Source organism: Equus quagga, chromosome 1 (assembly GCF_021613505.1).
Source record: "Equus quagga isolate Etosha38 chromosome 1, UCLA_HA_Equagga_1.0, whole genome shotgun sequence".
Lineage (NCBI taxonomy): Eukaryota > Metazoa > Chordata > Mammalia > Perissodactyla > Equidae > Equus > Equus quagga.
In genome coordinates, this window is record NC_060267.1 from 18414511 (window position 1) to 18433829 (window position 19319).

The 19319-nt window shown below is 50.0% G+C and overlaps 1 protein-coding gene across 5 annotated transcripts in view; it reads left to right on the forward strand.

Moving 5' to 3' along the window:
- FMNL3 (formin like 3) overlaps nucleotides 1–19319 on the forward strand; it is a 52508-nt gene that overhangs the window by 17300 nt on the left and 15889 nt on the right. For all 5 annotated transcript variants that reach the window (XM_046643572.1, XM_046643597.1, XM_046643581.1 and 2 more), the window contains exons 2-5: nucleotides 13120–13203; nucleotides 15244–15324; nucleotides 15608–15684; nucleotides 19120–19203. In XM_046643572.1, coding sequence (XP_046499528.1) covers nucleotides 13120–13203; nucleotides 15244–15324; nucleotides 15608–15684; nucleotides 19120–19203 — 326 coding nt within the window. The remainder of the gene's footprint in view (nucleotides 1–13119; nucleotides 13204–15243; nucleotides 15325–15607; nucleotides 15685–19119; nucleotides 19204–19319) is intronic.

Here is a 19319-nt window from a genome sequence, read left to right on the forward strand (position 1 = left end):
GCACCTGCGGAGCATGGAGAGGTGGGGCTTGGGGAATACTGCCTGTCGGAGGAAATCTCTGCTGGCTAAAGGGATAATTAGGAGTTGGAGAAGTGTGGGAGAGAAAGCATTCGAGGTGACAGCATGCACAGGGGCCTCAAGGCGAGACCGAGCATGGTGTGTTCGGAGAATCTTCATGCAGCTGCTGTTGGTGCGTGAGGTGTGAGGCAGAGAGTGGTGGGAGGGTCGGCTGCAGTGGTAAGGAGGATTTGGAATGCCATGAGAAAGGGACTGTACTTCATGCTTTTCACACGAGAGTGGCATGCTCGGATTCTGAGTGGTGGGTGGGACATTCCGGTAGCCATGAGAGGGCAGCCGAGTGGGAGACATGATAGTGTGGTGACTGACAACAGTGGGAGCCTGAACCAGAGCTGTTTGCATGGTGGAGATAATGAGACAGTCGATAAATCATTAAAAAGATTAAATTTGGGGGACTTGATGACTGATTAGATTTGACATTGGGAAGGTGGAGTTGAGGGAAGAGGGAGGAATTCAAGATGACACCCCGATTTCTAGCTTGCGAGATTAGTTAGAGGGAGGTGCCATCGATTAAGAACACAGGAGAGAAAAAAGCGTAGAAGAGAAAGTGATGAGGCCAGTTGAGGTTGCACAGCCTGTGGAAGTCTGGGTGGAATGTCTGATGTGCAACAGTTGGATACTTACAGCTGAAGCTCAGAGAAGTCTGGGATAGAAATACATATTCAAGAGTCACTGCTGTCTACTGGTCAAACAAAATTTGGGGCTGAAACATTCTCACGCCTTTCTCTATATTCCCACAGACAGCATAGCCCTTCAGTGACTGGGAGGGACAACTCCTAGGATCTCTGCAGTGTCACAAGGAGAGAAGCAGAGTCGTTGAGAGTAGTTAGTTGAGGGACCGAAAATAGAGATTTGTGGCAGAATCAGACCTCAGGTTTGCAGACCACAAATTTAGCCTGAGGAAGTCAGGTGACAATGGGGAAGTGGGGGATTTGAGAGAAGGCGGAACACTGAAGACAACGTAGCAAAATCTCCTCCAGAAGCTTAGAGGCATTGTCGCAGATCGCTCAGCAGAGCACCTTAGTCGGTGACTCAATTCTGTCTCCCTGAATTCTCATCCCAGCTTCCCTTGAATCCCCTGGGTGGCAACTGGTGTCTCCGTCTTATCTTTCAAAGGGGCATGTGTGCAGCTGCTCTAACCCAAAGAATTAATAAATATGTTTAATCTATATTGTTCAGCTATATCTATATACTCTCTTTTATGTATTTTAAAGTACTATGAAATTGTATTTTGTGTCTGTACCTAGAAGCTAACTCGTGTCAGCTGCAACTCCTGGAGTAGCTCATCCCAGTTACCATTTACAGAGCCCTTCTCCTGTGCCAGGCACTGTGCAAAATCCTTTTCATTCATTTATCCCTTCACTTAATTCTTATAAGAGATAGATATTTTAATCTACATGTAATAGATGAAGAAACTGAGGTTCAGAGAAGTTTAATAACTTTTCCACTGTCTCATGAAAAGTACCAGGATTCAAATCTAGGTTATCTGTGGTTTCAAAGCCCATGCTGTTATCTATGGCACTCTCAATGTTTAAATGCCGTTCAGAGTTGAGAGAACTGTCACCAGGTGGTGTCCAAGAGGGCAGTTCCCCTGTCTCTTTGCTCTGCATGGTCTCCCTCTTACTCTGAGGCAGAAGCCTTGAACTTCAGGCATCTGGCACACATACCTCATTCAGCTGGTTTCACCCCAGTCATGCTGGACAGGGAAGTGCTGTTTAATGACCAACAAAAGCTGGTCAGACAAATCCAGGTGGAGCTTCCCACGTTAGAAATGGAGGGTTGTTTTCTTTGTAAGGAGGTAGCAAGACATGGTAGGAAAAGCCATGGCCTGGCAAGAGTTAGGTTGGAGTCACATATCTGGGTTTGAATTTGGGTTCTGCCACTTTCTGTGTGACCTCCAGCCAGTTGGTCTCAGATTCTGAATTCTCCCACCAGTTAAACAGGCGTGATAACTTTTACCTCCGGGGGTTGTTGAGAGCAGTAAGTGAGATGTGAGAAAAGTGCCTGGCATATAAGAGATGCTCAGTAATATTTTCCTTCCCATCGGTGGCCCTGTGTGAATATGGCACTTAGGACGTCAGACGTTTCGATGAGCTGAGAAGATTTGGGGTCTCTTTGGGTGATGGGGCAGGCACTAAAGAAGGCTAACTCCAAAGAGGTGTTTTGGGGCCAGCCTGGTGGCACAGCAGTTAGGTTTGCATGCTCCGATTCTGCAGCCCGGGGTTCGCCCATTCAGATCCCAGGCATGGACCTATGCACTGCTTATCAAGCCATGCTGTGGCAGGCGTCCCACATATTAAAAAAAGTAGAGGAAGATGGGGCATGGATGTTAGCTCAGGGCCAGTCTTCCTCAACAAAAAGAGGAAGATTGGTGGCAAATGTTAGCTCAGGGCTAATCTTCCTAAAAAAAAAATAACAACAAAAAACAAACTTAAAGAGGTGTTTTTTTCCTAGCTGGACAATCTAGTAAGATGTAAAAAAGCTGTGACACTCTAAGATGGAGTTGTGGTAGGCAGCTATGACCTCTGTGTCAAGCTCTGGCCTTTAAAGGCATGAGGGGGGACAATGTTGGGAGGACGGTTCATGGATCCTGAGAAGACTGGGGTCATTATGATTCCCTCCCAAAGAGGACAGGAACATTGAGACACTGAGATGGACCCCATTTGAGAGCAATTGAAAAAGCAGGGAGAGACAGTGGATTTCTAGTGTCTCTGCCCAGCTGATGTGACTTGTGACAGATGTGTGCCCATGCTGGCTCTCAGTTTGCCCTTCCATAAAGCAGGAGTCGTGCCCCTCCCACATGCAGTCTGGAAGTAGGAAGGGATTCATTAAGTTTCATGGTTTGATAATAAGCTCCTGGATTTATAATGAGACTCCTGGAAAGCCAAAGCTGGGTCCCCAGCTGCTGCGTTGGAGGAGATGGGGTGTTGCTGCAAGCCAGCCTCTGCTGTCCACATGGGCAACTCCCAGTATCTGTTAAGCTGCTTGTGTGTGCCAGACATCCTTGTTAGGAACAGGTGTGTTCAAGGCAAATTCTGTGCCCTCACGGAGCTCACAGTCTAGTTTGAGAAATAATACACAATGTGAAAGATGAATAACAATATGAGAGAGAAGTGATTTTTCCTTGAAGTCTTCTCATTAAAGAGTCTAGCACAGTGTCTGGCCCAGAGTCGATGTTTATAAGCCATAGCTTCCCCTTTCTTTGTAAATATACAAGAGTTATCACAAGGCAAAGTAGGGCTTCCAGTTGGCACAGTGTGTCATACGTAGAAGACACTAGTGTTGTTGAAGGAATGATTGAACGTGATTGTCAATGGGAGGTAAGGGCAGTAAGCCCCACGCAAGGTCAGAGGAAGGAGTGTGGAGAGGTCTGGGTTGTTTGGGGAGGTTTCATGAGGAAGGTGGGTTGTATTGGTCCTGAAGGATGCATGCAATTTTAAAAGGCACAGAGACTGGCTAATGTAATTCATTGTCTCAGAGGACACATTGTGTGGGGTTACAAGCTCAGGCTCTGGGGTCAGACCTGGGTTCATGTCCCAGCTCCACCACATACTGGCTGTGTGACTCTGGGCAAGTTCCACAGCCTTTCCAAGCCTTCGTTTCCTCACCTGTAAAATGGGAATAATAATAGTCCCAACTTCATAGGGTTGTTGTGAGAATTAAATAAGGTAATTCCTATATAGTTCTTATCACAGTCTGTCAATAAATGGTAGCTTTTGTCATTATTACTGTTTTCATTTTAATAGTAGTATCATTATTGTCCTACTCATGCCCACTTACTTACCTTAGCTCCTAAGACCGTTTGTCATCTGACCACTGTAATTTCCTCATATACGCTTTCATTCCATTGTTGCAAATCACTTAGAGACTCCTGGACTTTTTATTGTGTTTTGTGCTTCCACGTATTTGCAAAGGCTGTCTCCTTGCCTAGAATATCACCATCTGTCCCTCTTTCATTGCCTTTGCCTGACTCCCTCCTGCCTAATGTTTAAGACTAAATCCTGTAGCATTTCTTCCAGAAAGCCATACTTGACTACTCTAATTAGATGTTACCTCCATGGGGTCCCACAGTGCCATGCGCGCCTCTCACACAGCAGCGCTGTCTACACTCACCTCTGGTTTGCTTGTCTGCCTTGCCCTCTGGTTATACACTTTCTAAATGTAGGGATCCTGCCCTATTTATTTTTATATCCTCAGCTCCTAGGTCAATTATTGGCATATAGTTGTTTTCCAGCTAAATGTTAAATTAGAAACTCAAAGAAAAAAACATAGCATTACGTGTGACATTTACTACCTAGGTTCTGATTTAAATGCTTTACATATATTAACTTACTTAATCATCATAACAATACTATGAAGTGAATGCTATTTCTACCTCCATTTTAAAGATTTTATTTTTTCCTTTTTCTCCCCAAACCCTTCCCATGGTACATAGTTGTGTATTTTTAATTGTGGGTCCTTCTAGTTGTGGCATGTGGGATGCCTCCTCAGCATGGCTTGATGAGCGGTGCCATGTCCACGCCCAGGATCCGAACTGGTGAAACCCTGGGCTGCTGAAGCAGAGTGCGCAAACTTAACCACTCCACCATGGGGCTGGCCCCTCTACCGCTATTTTATAGATGAGGAAACTGAGACTCATAGAGATTGAATAACTCTCCCAAGGCCACACAACTAGTCAGTGCTGGAGCCAGGATTCATACCAGGGCAGTGTGGGTCCTCGTTCACTGTGAGATTTGTGGTAGGATATTTATTGAACATCCAAGAAAAGGTGACGAGACATTAGCCATAAATCACAACTCCATGAACACATTTTAAAGACGTTAGTAAATGTGTGGGGGCACTGTTGTAGGTGGGGTAGATCTTATCGCTCTTACTTATGAAAGATTTGCTAGAGAAGGTGGGATTTCACCTGTTGTGAATTGAAGGAGGGGCATGGCTGGCACTTGGGAAGGAGATGATCTCTCTGGGGTGTAATGGAGGAGAAAACTCAAGGACAGGAGGAAGAGGAGTGTGTGTGTCGGGAAATCCAACTTGCTCCATCTTCACCGAGCACCTCGTACAGTGGTAACCAAGCTGGTTGTGGTCCCTGTGCTCAGGAGCCTGTGGTCTAGCAGGTTGTAAGAAGATGAGTCTGGTTAAAGAGAAGTGCAGAGCAGTGGCTTAGATTCGTGGCATGAACTGAAGGACAGAGTTGAAACTCAGAATGAGAAGTGGGAGTTTGCTGAGGGAGAAGCAGCATGAAAAGAAAGTGATTTGGGCTATAGCACATAAGGCAGATTATAGGAGAGAGAGCCCAGAATAGCAAGGACAGTGGTGAGAAGTTGGATAATCCCCTCCAAAAATAACCAGGGACTTGGTGGTAGAAGAGGTAGTAGCACGATCAACCAGTTATTTATTAAGCACTTGTACATGATTCAAAGAAGGATCAGGCATGACCTCTGTCATCAAGGAGGTCATGTTCTAGTTGTGAATAGAGAAAATACACACATGAAAAGACACTATATGGAACACATTCAATTTGTGCTAAGGTCCATGGTATCAGTGACCAGTTATTTTCTTTCTTGTTGCTTCACCCATCTGAACTTCATTTCCAAGGTCACCTCATGGTCCAGAGTAGCTGCTGAAGTTCCAACCATTATCTCTGCATTCCAACAAGATGGAAGCAGAAAGGAGAAAAGAAGGGTATACTCCCTCTTTCTAACGACACTTCTCTGGAGTCATACATACTACTTCTGCTTGCATCCCATGTGGTCATATAGCCACACCTGAATGCAAGGGAAGATGAGAAATATGTTAACTCTGAGCTGCCAAGCGCTCAGCCAAACTTTGGAGGTTCCCTACTAAGGAAGGAGAGAAGACGTTGGGAGATCACAAGCAGTTCTCTGCCATATGATTCTTCACATATGATTATGCTTTGGAGCTCAGAGAGGGGCTGATTATTTTAGGTTGGGTAGTCACAGAGCTGATGGATTTTCAATCAGGTAGTAATAGGTAGGGATTCAGAAGATTGGGGAGACATCAGTTATAGGCAAATGCTATGGCAAGAGTGGCCGTTCTAGGAAAGTCCAGGAGAAGAGGACACTGGTCAGATGCTGGGGCTGGCCTGGGGAGAATCTTACCCCTGAAGCTCTTTCTTATTTTAAGATGCTAAGAACAGCAGGCCAAGGAGTTTGGGCCCTCTTGTGTAAATGATAACAACTCAGAGAAGATTTCTGAACTGGGAAGAAACATTATTTATCTTGTGTGTTGGGAAGTTTAGACATTTCATCCACGTGCAGGTCAGAGGGAAGGAAAGGCTGGAAGTAGGGATGCCAGCTAGAAGTTTATCCCAGAGGGTCAGGAGTGAACAATAAGGGCCCATCTGATGGTGATGGGCGGTGGAGGGGCAAGTAGAAGGGAAGGTATGGATGAGAGACCTGGGCAGGGAGACGCACTGGGTCTCAGTGAGTAATGAGCTGTGATCTGGGGAGAAGGGGGAAAATGCTCCTTGTGGGATGTAACCCCAGAAATAGTGTGTCCTCTGAGAGGTAGTGCTGCCTATTTGGGCTCCCCAGGCCAGAGGGCAGAATATCATGAAGAGAAGGGAGGACCTTGGTTGGCTACAGGGAGAATGTGAGGCTCTGCCCCGAGACTCCTTAGCTTTGGAAAACCGGCTGCCCCCAGCAGAATAGTTTCCATTCTGCGTAACTGGGGAGTGTGTGGGTCTGGCTAACCGCGAGGAGGGGCTGAGGAGCCAGCAGACAGATCAAGTTGCTGTGGCAGTGGCTTTTTAGCTAGGGCCTGGGGGCTCAGCTGGGAAGAGCTAACAAGCGTTCTCGCATCTGAGATTGTGTGCTTCTTCACTGAGTAGGCCAGAAGAGGTCTCCAGGGCCTCAGGGGCCAGGTTACCTGCAGAGGTTACCTGATGTCAGGTGTGAGGCCGACAGTATGGCAGAGGGTAGAGCTGAGGCTTTTGCTGGCAATGGGGACATGGCCAAGTTCCTTTGCTTTCTCAGGATCCAGTGGAAGAGTCCTCCCGGGTGAAGATGAGGCCTCAAGGGTACAATTGTCTTTGGAAAAAGACCCCTCTTTGTTTGATTGATGCTGGCCTTCTAGGGCCTCTCCTTCATCTGACTTCCCTGGTGTGAGTTGCAGAGCTCAGCCTGAGACATCTGGTGAATCCATCTCTTTTTCCTCCAGGCTGCTCAGGGACTTGGCCCGTAACTGCTCAGCAAGTCATTTCTGGTTATAGAGTCATCAGTGACCACAGAAGCACGTTCTCCAGACAGAGCTCCGAGCCTGTGAAAGCTGGCTTTTGCTTGTCCCTGAAGTGGTAGCTTCCATTAAACAAAAAACAGAAAGCCAGACCTAAGCCACTGCAGACACTTAAGTCAAAGAGGACCCACTCTTCTGATGTCTTGTCATGAGGTACCCCAGCAACTTTCCCGTGTCTAATAGGGCAGCTCAGGCCTAGAGGAGACTGTACCTGTGGCTAGAGTTGTGGAGCGTCTATGAGCTCCAGTGGAAGGAGATGAGGAGCAGAGGGGGAGCCGCACTGTTGAGGCTGTGGGGTTTGGCAGCGCCAGACCTGGAGACCTGGAGTCCGGGGAGGTGATTGCTGCCATCCACCCCTTCTTATTCTCCAGCTCTCTGATGTGCAGGGGCTGGTTGGAGGGTTCACCCCGACTCCGTCATGGGGAGGGCTACCTCTCCCTCTAGCCAAGTTTCACGAACTCTGCCTGTGATTTCCCTTCTGCCTCAGAATACAGTTCTTCTCCCAGAACCTTTCACAGTTGACTCAGGCTCATCCCAGGCTGTCTGTCTTAAGTTGTCTTCTCCAAATCTGAGCTCTGAAGAGAGGGACAGGGGAGAGGCAGGCGAGGAGAGCAGTCTAGAGCTTCATCTCCCAGGTTGGCAGCACATCCAGGCTCAGCCTCCATGCTGTCCGTGGGGGCTGCAGAGAGACCTGGCCACCAGTGCATTCCGCTTCCTCCCCTGCACTGCTCCCGCCAGTCCTGGGGCTGGGGCAGACTGGGTGTTTGGAGGGGCTGCTGTGCTTCCCATGTCGGACCTCTTAATTTTATCTCTTGGACCTTTGATCAAACTCTCTGACTTTTTGGTTTCCTTTTAACAGGATTGTAGTTTTGGGGGGAGTTGGGAGGAGCTGTGCTAAAACAACGAGATAAACAAACAGTGACGCAGAGGCGGCAGCAGCGTAGGCAGTGGGCTGGGCCGGCCGGCCTGCCTGCTGTCTGGGCGGGCTGGGTGGAGGAGGACTCCCGCCCTGCACACTGGCCAGCTGGCTTGTGTTAAAGCACTGGCTGAAAATAACTCTCATTGTCTGGGAGCTGCTACTGCAGCAGGGCTGGCTGTGGCTGCCAAAGGGGCCGAGGCAGCAGGAGCTGGTACCTCCCTCCTCCTTGGGCCCTTGCCCTTTGGAAGCAGTGCCTAGCTGGCCACAGCTGTGCCTGCTGCCCACCAGTAGAGACACGTGGAGGGCAGGCTGGGCCACTCCTAAAACTCTGTCTTTTGTGCCCAGTGTTGCCTGGTTCACCATTGGCTTGGGGACATAGTTGTTGGTTTGTGAGGGGGATCCTGGCAGGAACACAGGGCGGGAACACAGTGCTCCAGCTCCTCCTATGGCAGTCTCCTGGACTCCCAAACCTTGTGCCTCCTCACCACATTCCACCTCTGCCCATCTGTACAATGGGCTGTGATGCCTGAGAGGGCTTGGTGGCAGCTGTGGCTGGGGGCTCAGCAGCCAGTGGTGCCCAGGACAGCGCCTCCTTTCATCACTGGGGAAGCTGTAGATTCAGCTTCCCAGGACTCCTGACCCCCATGGGCTGAGGACGAGGGCTGGGGCCACCACACTTGAGAGAAGTGTTCAGCCATAGATGGTTTGGTGGGGAGGTGGTTCTGAGAGAGAAAACATTAAGAAAACCACCAGCTCACATTCTGCCTTTGCTCAGCGTAAACAGGCCCTGCCTGCCTTCCCTAAAGCCTCCAGAATCCCCTTCGTAGGAAAGTTTCAGACATCTCTCTTGTCCTTCTCCTTCGCAGGAAAGTTTCAGACATCTATGCCATTTTTGTCCCTGTTCCTAAGATTTATCACGATTGACTGGGACCAACAGAAACAGTTGGGAACTTTTGGTGGTTCTTATTTCTGCTTGTTGGGTTTTCCCAAGGCCTGGCCCAAGGAGACTGACAGAGTCAGGGTTAGTCCCAGAGCAGGGCCTACAGCTTTGAAGGAAACTCCAGCCGCACCGGCATTTCCCTTCCCCTGCAATGGGAAGGAAACGAGGAGGGGCTAACCGGCTGGGGGTGCAGAGCAGGAAAGGGAAGGGAACCTCTGCGACCAGAGCTGCCTCCCTCCTCCTCGGCTTTACTGGGGCTGACGGGGGTCTGGTGCGGAGTAAGGAGGCCTTGCTGGAAGGACCCTTGCTCCCACAGAACCCGGGGTGGGTCTTGGCCACTGAGCAGGGCACTCTGCCTGGCCTCAAACTGGCAGTAAACCAGAGCAGCCTTGCTAGAGAAGCATCAGGTCCACGCCTCACTACTTCTTCCCGTTACAGGTTTTTATTATTAGACTTCTTGCTGGTTCCCTCAGATTTAGGAATCAGTCCCAGGGTTGTTTTCAGTTGGAGCTCATCTTCCCCTTCTCCTCCCATCTCCCTGGGGTCTCCTCCTCCCTTCTCAATGATGGTGGTATTTAATTGCCTCCTAGTCTTAGAGGAAACCAGAGAGAGATCAAAGGAGGGGTAAAGGATTGTTCTGTTCTCGGAGTGTTGAGAAGCCGTGCTGGAGGAGGGACAGAGGCAGAGATGGAGAGACAGCCCAGAAGCAAGTGGTCCTTGGGGTGTTACAACATGACACAGGACTTTGAGGAGGAAGGGCAAGGAACTGTGTTGAACACCCGCACTGTTCCAGACACATACAGACATAAAATGTTTATCATCTAATCCTCATAAAACCCTGGGAAGTAGTGAGATTATCTCTGTTTTATGGACAAGCTCACTGAGGTTCAGTGACTCTGAAGTGCTCCAAGTTGATCTTGGATTCTCTGACTCCGCATTCGGTGCCCTCTGCTCCAAGACAGCTGTGCCTCATTTCTGTTCAGCAAGAGTCTGAGGGTCTCACCAAGGACTTAGCCAGAACTTAGCCCAGCTTCTGCCTTTCTGAGAAACTGCAATTTCTGTGGAACCACTGAAGAAAAATGTCAAGGAAACAAATCTTTGACTGAGACCGGAACTGTGTCAGGATTGTTCCTTGGCAGTCCCCGGAACTCAGGAAGTTGTCCTTCCTCAGGACGTTGGAGCCTTGCTGGACTCACACACGTTATCAGGTGGAGGCAGAAGAAGGCCTGACACCCTTGTCTGGCAGGGAGGAGAACTTCCCTGGCCAGGCCCTGGTCCTGCCCCCTTGGTGGGTGGCTCCCACCCCGCAGTCAGTGATCCATTTCTTGTGAGAGTGCTGGAGGCTGGGGGAATTCCCCTGACCCACTTCCTTCCCCATCACACTTCGGCCCCAAAGAAGCAGAGAGGCTCGCATCACTGTCCAGAAAGTGCCACTCAAAGCTCTAGACTGAAGGATGTGGGCCTGTGGTCACAGCTGATTCCTGCTTCTGCCACCTGTTTCCGTCACCGGGGGCCCATCTCTCCTGGGCATCTAAAGTTTGGCCAGGCCCCTGATGTGCTTCTTCCATGCTCTCAGGCTAGGTTCCCAAAGGGGGTGACTTTACTCCGTCGGTGAAGTCCTAGGTGCACCAAACGTTTCCTCACCAGTTCACCTGTTGGGGAAGTGTGAGCCGCAGCAGCTGACACTGGGTGGCTGAGGGAGGAAGTTGGTGTAGACGGGATGTGATGTCTGCCACTGTAGCGACAGGCTCCCTCCTCCCCCTCCCCAGCGGCTTTCTTCCAGAGGAGACAACAGAAAACTATTTTCATGGCACAGACTTGGGAGAAACGAGCAGATGACAGTGAAGTCCTCAGGGTGTGCACAGAGCCAGAACCAGGCCTGAGGACTATTTCTGCTCTGGTCTCACTTGGCTTAGCTGGCAGCATCCTGGCTCCAGTTAGACAGAAGACCTTGCTCTGGGCTTGCCTTTGACCTTTGGGTCCCTGTTTTGTTGTGGCCTCCTGCTCCTGTCCTGCTATCCACACAGACGTGCCGAGATTGGCCCTTAGCAGGATAGTTCCAGAAAAAACATTCAGGGTTGTATTTGCCCATCCAGCCATCTGTACTACGTCAGCGGTGGGGAGGATTTGGTTAGCCCCTCTTTCCTGTGGAAGTTCAGGCAGACTCATGGGGCAGCAGAAACTGTGGGGAGAGGTGTGATGCAGTGGTCTCTTCCCCTGCTTTTCTTCTCTCACCTGCCCCACTTCTGTGTTCCTGAATTCTTCCATTTCTAAACACTGACTAGAGATCCCAAGCCTACTTCCTTTTTTGAACCATAGTGATCCTGTTTCCAGCCAGGAGCTGGGTCCATAGCTCGGAACTGGAACATCTTAACCATAGGTTTGCCAGCAGTTTACTCTCCACTAGGTGCCTGTCACAGTATTAGACATTATTAGGGGTTGGAGACCATGTGAATTGACAAAGTCCTTCAGGGGCTAGAAGAGCGTACAGCTAGTTTATAGTGTGTGTATGTGTAAATAAATGCATAATAAATAGATATGCATAACAGAAATAAATGATGCTTAAGGATTTTCTTTCAGTTTCTTAGAAAATGGAGGGCCCACTCCCAGGATACTCCTACTTCTTCTGGAGTAATGCAGGGCCTGTGTGACTCCTCTGGACCCTGGGTGCACACAATTCATGTCCCCAGGGATGAAGATGTCAAGGAGTGGGCAGAGGTAAACCCAGTGGCCATGCTTGGGTTGCCAGAGAGTTAGAGCTGAACTTGGAGCGGGAGGTAGAGGAGAGAAAGAGGAGAGGCAGGCCCTCCAGGTGGCCCACAGCGTATGGGGAGGAGGCTGGATTTGTGGGAGCCATGTGGCTTATCAGACAGCTGTGATACTCCAGGTGGGAGATCATATTAGATTCAGGGTTGGGGTGGAGGCAGGTACAGTGACCTGACTGCCTTTAGAGGCAGGGGCTGTGACTGCAACAGAGGCAACCAAACTGCATAGAGGAGAGACTTGGCTGGACTGGATAAAGGAGGGGAGAGAGGGCTGCTGGCCTGGGTAGGGCTAGTCCACGATTGCCTTGGGCTTCATTTACTTACTCACTCAGACTTTTATTCATTTATTCATTCAGCAAGCACTGGTGAACAAAATAAGATGTCTCCTGATCTGTTCTTTTATATTCTAAATTAGAGTGTCTCCACAAGGGGTCTTACTGTGTCTTAATTAGTTGGAAAGTGTGTGTGTCATGAGTAATTTACTGCTAATAATTAAAGTACTGAAATTTTGTAAATTATTTCCTAAAAATATTTGAGTGATTGTGTTTATGCTAATGTCCTTCTCATTCACTTGCATCCTGATACGGGGAAAATGGGTAGCGTTGTAGTAGCATCTACACAGTCTGTGGGTGGCTCAGGATTCACCCACAGGCGTGCAAGGTGCGGGAAGGCTGCCCATCTCTCAGGCCGTGGGGGAAAAGCAGATTGAAAGCTGCTGCTTTAGACTGGCAGCTTTAAACTTTTTTGACTTGTCCCATGTTAAGAAACACATTTTACAGCATGACCTATGTGTGTGTGTAATGTATATATATGAAATATAAAAGAAACAAAAGCTTCATGAAACGTTATCTTCTATGAATGAATTCTGGTATCTTCTATCCTATTCTACTTTAATTTGTTCATTTTCATTTAAAATAAAGTTTATCTTGACATACTAAATTGATTCCACAACCTATGGTTTGGAAAACATTGCTCAACCAAACTGAACTACATGTGAGGGGGAGGCAGGAGGACTGTTCCACGTCTCTGAGCCTTCCTTATGGTCCACAGCGTGTCCACGTGAAGCCCCAGGATCCAGGAGGGGAAAGGTGTGTGTGATCTAGCTCTCCTCTCCTCAGGGTGGGGGCAGCTTTCAGCCCTGTTGACTCGAGTTCTCTCCTCAGAGCTCCATGAACCTGCCTCCTGACAAGGCCCGGCTCCTGCGGCAGTATGACAACGAGAAGAAGTGGGATCTGATCTGTGACCAGGTACGGGGTTTGGGGCAGGGCTGGGAGTAGGGGTTGTGTTTTGGGCTAGACAAAGCAGCAGGGCCAAAGGCATTGACTGCAGCCCTAGGGCCACTTGGGGAACCCTGGCCTGGACTTGGCCTCAGTCTGTGCTCACTTCCTGTTCCAAGAGGACTCTCCTAACAGACAGGGCTGGTAGGCCAAGTTGCCCGCTAGCTCCTGCATAGAGCTGTCTTGATTTCTCCACAATGGGCAGTGGCCTGAAGGAGGTTTGTGTAGGTCTGGGGTGTGAGGGTCAGCTGTGGCGGAGTTTGGTAGTTTTCCCAGCAAAGACTGTTTCTGCCATTCACCAGCGTGAGGGCTGTGCCTGGCAGGGAATCCAGAGGACTGCTTAGCTCTCATTCTGCAAACAGCAGAGTTTTTCTCATTATTTACAAGCTTCTAGGAATGAGAAGCCCCAGTCCTCTGGTCTTCTGTTCCAAAATCTTGGAACATGATGATTGGGGGCTCTCCCTACATGAATAGTGTTTAAGAGCTGGAAGAGAATATACAGATTATTACTTAGCTCAGAATCAAGAACTAACACCTACAGTCTGGCTCTTTCCCCTGCACACATTTGAAGATCACAAGTCATGAGTTTCTGAACTCAGACAGGGCTGTCTGCACTGCTAGGAGAGTCAGCTTTTACTTCCTTACCTCTTGGGGCCTAGGAAGCACCTGGCACAGAGTGTAGGTGGTGTGTTTACACAGCACTTTGTGATGGAGTTTTGTCACGAACATATTTATTATTTCTTTTCAAGCACTGAACAAAATCATAATAGCTAACATTTATTGAGTGCTTATTATGGACCAAGCACTTTACATATGCTGAAGTATCTCATTTAGTCCTCACAGAAGCCCTCTGAGGAAGGCCCTGTTATGTTGTATAGATGAAGATCCCAAGGCTTAGTATCTTGCCTGACACTGGTAGGTGATGGAGCCAGGGCTCAGGCAGTCGACTCCATCCGTCCTAACTGTTATGCTCTGTTGCCTCCCAAGTTGTGCTGCTTGACCTAAGGTAGACTTATGCTTCAGAGAGCCTGGCCCAGGTCCCCTCCTTTCCAGGGAAGGCCTGTTTCCTCATGTTCTGCATCAAGAGGAGTTGGTGAGCATGGTGAACACTTGCTTGGGGTTTGGAGAACAAACAACTTTGGTACTGAGTTTCTTTAATTGATAATCTCTCAGTCTTTTCTAGGTCACCTAATTTCGGCTCTTTCTCAAAACTTTCTTTTTTCCTTTCATTTTGTTTTTAGGTTCTGTTTCCTAACATTTTATTATTCTTCTGGACCCTTTCCACCTTCACCTTCACCCGCAAATCTTCAGATATCTCAGTTTTGAAGGCCCTTACAGGTCCAGAAGGCCTGAGAGTTTTCCCTAAGTTTCCCCTTGGGTCAGATGAGGAGGTTGGCCCCAAATGGGGAGGGGATGGTCCCGTACCCTGTGTAGAAGGGAGTCAGGGGATGACCTTGCTGAAAGCAGGCTTCAGCACTGAGGTTGCTCTGAATTGTTGGGGCCTGGGCAAGGAGCAGGAAGTGTGTTTGCCGCTCTGAGCTGTGTTAACGCTGCAAAACCAGTCTAGTCCTAACTTCAGGGTTCAGGGCTGAGAAAGGTAGATTCTGTAAGTCCTAGCTCCCTTCCCCTTGGCCTTCCTAACCCCCGTCCATCAGTTGTCCAGGCAGTGAACAACATTTCCCACTTGTGTCTTTATTTTGGGTGCTGTTCACAGCTGTGTAATCTCTGCATCGTCTTAGCAAGCAGCAGGCTCTTAAAATAATTTTTGACACAGAAAAATCTTACAGGCTCAGGGAGCATTAATTGGAGGAGGCTGAAGATGGCAACAGATGGGAAGCACCTGAAAATAAGTCAAGGAAGGGAACCTACAGTTTGGGCAGTGTTAAGGGCCAGGTGACAACTTTAGGAGGCTGGTTCTCCTCACTTCGACCACCAAGGGTGCTCTACTTCCTTAGCACTCTCCTCAGGACTCTGGGCGTCTGTGTGCCCACACGCGTGTTTCCCTTACAGGAACGATTCCAGGTGAAGAATCCTCCCCACACTTATATCCAGAAACTCCAGAGCTTCTTGGACCCCAGCGTAACTCGGAAGGTGAAGTGAGGCATGGAGGCCCCATCTTGCTACCCTTTATAGTCCTGTGGGATTTGGGGCAAACCCTTTGACTTGGGGTGGGACTTCTGCTTCTGAGCAATAGGAGTTGGATTTCTGGGTTCCGAGGCCCTGGGCCTAGAGTGGCTGGTTAATAATAGAGGGAAGGTCTACACCTACCCTCTCATGTTGCTTCCCTTTCCCTTACGACCTCTTTTGTTCATACTGTAAAATGGGATGGGGGGTGGGTGATCTCCATCAGTGACAGAAAATTCTGTGTTTACAGAAGTTCAGGAGGAGAGTGCAGGAGTCAACCAAAGTGCTGAGGGAGCTGGAGATCTCACTTCGTACCAACCACATTGGGTGAGTCAGATTTGGCCATCAGAGCCTCTTCACCTGGCCACTCAGGATCCAGTGTCCTCTGAGGTTGGTTTGCCTGTTTATCTCTCTGCCAGGAGGCAGAATTGCCCCTTAAATGGCTTTGCTTCCTCAGAGCTTCAGACTGTTCCTTTTCTGGCTTTTCTTCCCCTCAGCTCTGCCAGCTGCTGACTGGATGCTGCTGGCAAGCTTGGGGCCTCTCCTGGGGTCCTCGGCCTGTGGCTTTGAATGGAAGACATTCCCACAGCAGCTGGGACTGGCGTCTGCCTGAGACCTGGGGCTGGGCCAAGGAGGCCCAGAACAGGCTGGGGATGGGGGCGCATATTGCATTGAATAGCTGAGACCTAGTTCCTGGGCTTTTTGCTACCCAGAAGATTATTTGCTTGATTATAAGACAATCTTAGGGGGCCAGTCCAGTGGTGCAGTGGTTAAGTTCACACGTTCCACTTCTCGGCAGCCTGGGGTTTGCCGGTTTGGATCCCGGGTGCGGACATGGCACTGCTTGGCAAAAGCCATGCTGTGGTAGGCGTCCCTCATATAAAGTAGAGGAAGATGGGCATGGATATTAGCTCAGGGCCAGTCTCCCTCAGCAAAAAGAGGAGGATTGGCAGTAGTTAGCTCAGGGCTAATCTTCCTCAAAAAAAAAAAAAAAGATAATCTTAGTTCATGAGCCGAAACAGCTTTCTGAAAGGAAAACTCTAAGGCAATGGGGCCAGGAGTTGAATGTCTTCTGTGTTCATGGACCCTGGTACTACCAGCCCATTGACAAGGCCCCTAGGAACTGTATGCGTTTTTTTTATTTCCAGTCTGTGAGTGGGGAATGAGGACTTGCTGAACAGGCAGAGAGCTAATGCATGAGGTGAAGTGAAAGATGACAATGTTCTCAGTTTTATAGAATTGTAACCAGCCAGAGAATGTGTAGTGAAAGTGACAGAGAGAGAGAGAGAGAGAGAGAGAGAGAGAGAGTGTGTGTGTGTGTGTGTGTGTGTACACAAAGAACAGCGAGAAACACCTGATGCAGTCCTGTAGGCAGGGCTGCAGTCCTGGCAGAGGGGCCTGGCCTGAATGTTGAGAGCTTCCATGAGTGAGAAATCAGGCCTGGGTGGGGGTGGGGGTTGCTGGGCAGGTGCCAGCCCTTGGGTCCTGGGCTTCCTGAGAGCAGGGGTGGAAAGAGCCAAATGACATCATCTGCCTTCCCCCCTGTCCGGGGCAGCCGCCCACTTGTCCACCCCCGGGCTGAGCCTGCCCAGGGTTCTTATACCTGTATGTAGCCAGCTGTGGCAGCAGCCGTCACAGGGGAAATGGCACAGGAGAGAACAGGAAAGGGACAGTTGCTGGCTTCAGTAGCTGTACTTTTTAGCCAGAGTTGGCTCCCACACCTCATCTGTGAACCAGCCATTGAAAGCTGACCCACTAGGAAATGTGCAACTAAGCCTCCACCTTTATTTGGTGAATCCTCACAGAAGGAAAGACTGGCAGGGCCTCCTCAGTGACCCTGTGTGGGAGGAGGGCAAGAGTGACCCAGATGACAGCTCCAGACACCACCTACCAGCCTGCAATCCTCCACAGGGCCTTCCCTCCCTCTTTCCCTCTCTCTCAGGCCCTCTTGTCTTCCTTATTAAGTTTTGCTGCATGAGGAAGGGTGCCACAGAGCAGTGTGTGACGGTCCCCTCTGTCTGCCCCTTGTACCTGGTGCCTGCCCCTCTGGCCACTGGCCAGGAGCTGGGCCCGGAGCAGCATGGTTCCCAGGCCCAGGGCCTCTTGGCAGTTGGCACACAAATTAGAGGTCTGGACCTGGTCCTTGGTTCCCAGGGAACAGCTTAGTGTCTGGCATTTTAGGAGCTCCTGTCGTCTGAACTGTGGCTTCTCTGGGTAGAGTTCGGTGGAAGGACCAGGATCCTTCCTGGATTTCTGAGCAGCAAGAGTTTGTCGGGCTGTCAGGCTGGGGTGTGGGTACTCCAGGGCGGTAGGAGGCCAGGGCAAAGTGGGGGGAGGAGGATCCTGCCTGGCCAAGGCCTGATTGGCCCCAGGGCCTGCAGAAGCTGGGTGTGCAGGGGCAGCCCAACGGCATCTCAAGCCCTGGAGCGGCACTCTGGGAAGCGAGATTCCAGAGCTTCTCCAGCTCCTCCTCTCCCTGATTTGTATTGGTTTCTCCGAGTTGCCTAAGTGCCCTTTAACCTCTCCTCAAAGTGTCAAGATCCCTAAAATAGCAGTGTAGACTCAGACAGGAAATGAGAAGGGGGTGGGGAGCTGGAGCGCAGACAGACAGGAAACGGGAGGCCTGTCGGCCCCCAGAGAGGAAGCTAACTTCAGGCAGCTCTGGTGTCAGTCAGCCCCAGCCAGAGCTTGCTGCCAGATCACAGCCGGCCTGGTGTTCCGGCCCAGCCTCTCTCTGTAGCCCAGGGTGTGGCCGGCAAACATGGCGCTGCTGTTCCAGATGTGGGGGCGAAGTAGCCCTGCAGGGCTGTTTGGCGCAGCTGGCCTATCAAGACCCCTAGACGTTCTGAGGGAGCAGAGCACTCAGGAGAGTCAGGGTTTCTTCCTGAGAGATTTAAGTCTCTGTGTCCTGGGGAATGAACCTGTCCTTTAACAGTCCTCCTGGGACTCGCTCCTGACTTTCCTTGCAGGGATATCTCAGCCCAAGAGGCCTGAAGGCAGAAGAGTGGAAATGCCCTGGCCCCTTGTCTTTAGGGTGCCTGCTGTCTACCTTCCTGCCTCTCTGGCTGAAGGGGCCTGAGTCCTCAGTCTGGCTCTGAGTGGTCATAGCCATACTGGAGTTACTTGAATTCCTGACTGCTCCCCCCTCCTTTTCCTGTTCTGAAAAACTCACCCTGACCAAACACAGAACTCCACGTGTCCCTCTTTACTCACTATGTCCCCAAATACCCTTCTTTCAACTTGGTGGAGAGCCCTTTGGCCCAACATGCCCCTGTTCCAGAGCTCTCTGACCCCTCCTGCTTGTCTTTTGACTGAGACTTTGGTCAGATTTGGGACCTGCTGGCCTCTGTCAGGCATAGTTTTGCACAAGGGCCTCGGTAAATGTTCTTGGTAATCCCCCAATTCTTCCATCAAACATTGCGCAAGGATGTGTAAGTAAGCCCAGCCTTGTGCTAGACACCAAGGAAACAGAAAATGATTGAGCCACGGTCTTGGTCCTTTAGGAGGAGGCTTCTGAAAGCTTGTTTGGCTGACGTGGTATTGGAAAGCCTGTACCTTTCCCCATCCCTGACTCCCTGCCTAGGGGAGAGCCAGGCCAGTGATGTGATTATGGATGGGTCTGCCATAGGTTTTGATCTTCAGAATTTTCCCAGCCTGGTTCGGGAGGATCCAGAAGAGGGTATTGTTGGGTCAGAGGCCACTCACCTTCTTCCCCCTTGACCCACTTAGCAGACCCCTCCACTATGTTTCTTTTATCCGCAGGTGGGTACGGGAGTTTCTGAATGATGAAAACAAAGGCCTGGATGTGCTGGTGGATTACCTGTCCTTTGCCCAATGTTCTGTCATGTGAGTACCACCCAGCGGCTAGGGTTGGGGACCAGTGAGGGAAGACACAGTCCCATTCTGATTTCATGAGAAAAGGGTGAGATTGCAATCGAGAAGATGGGAATGGGAATCCCAGG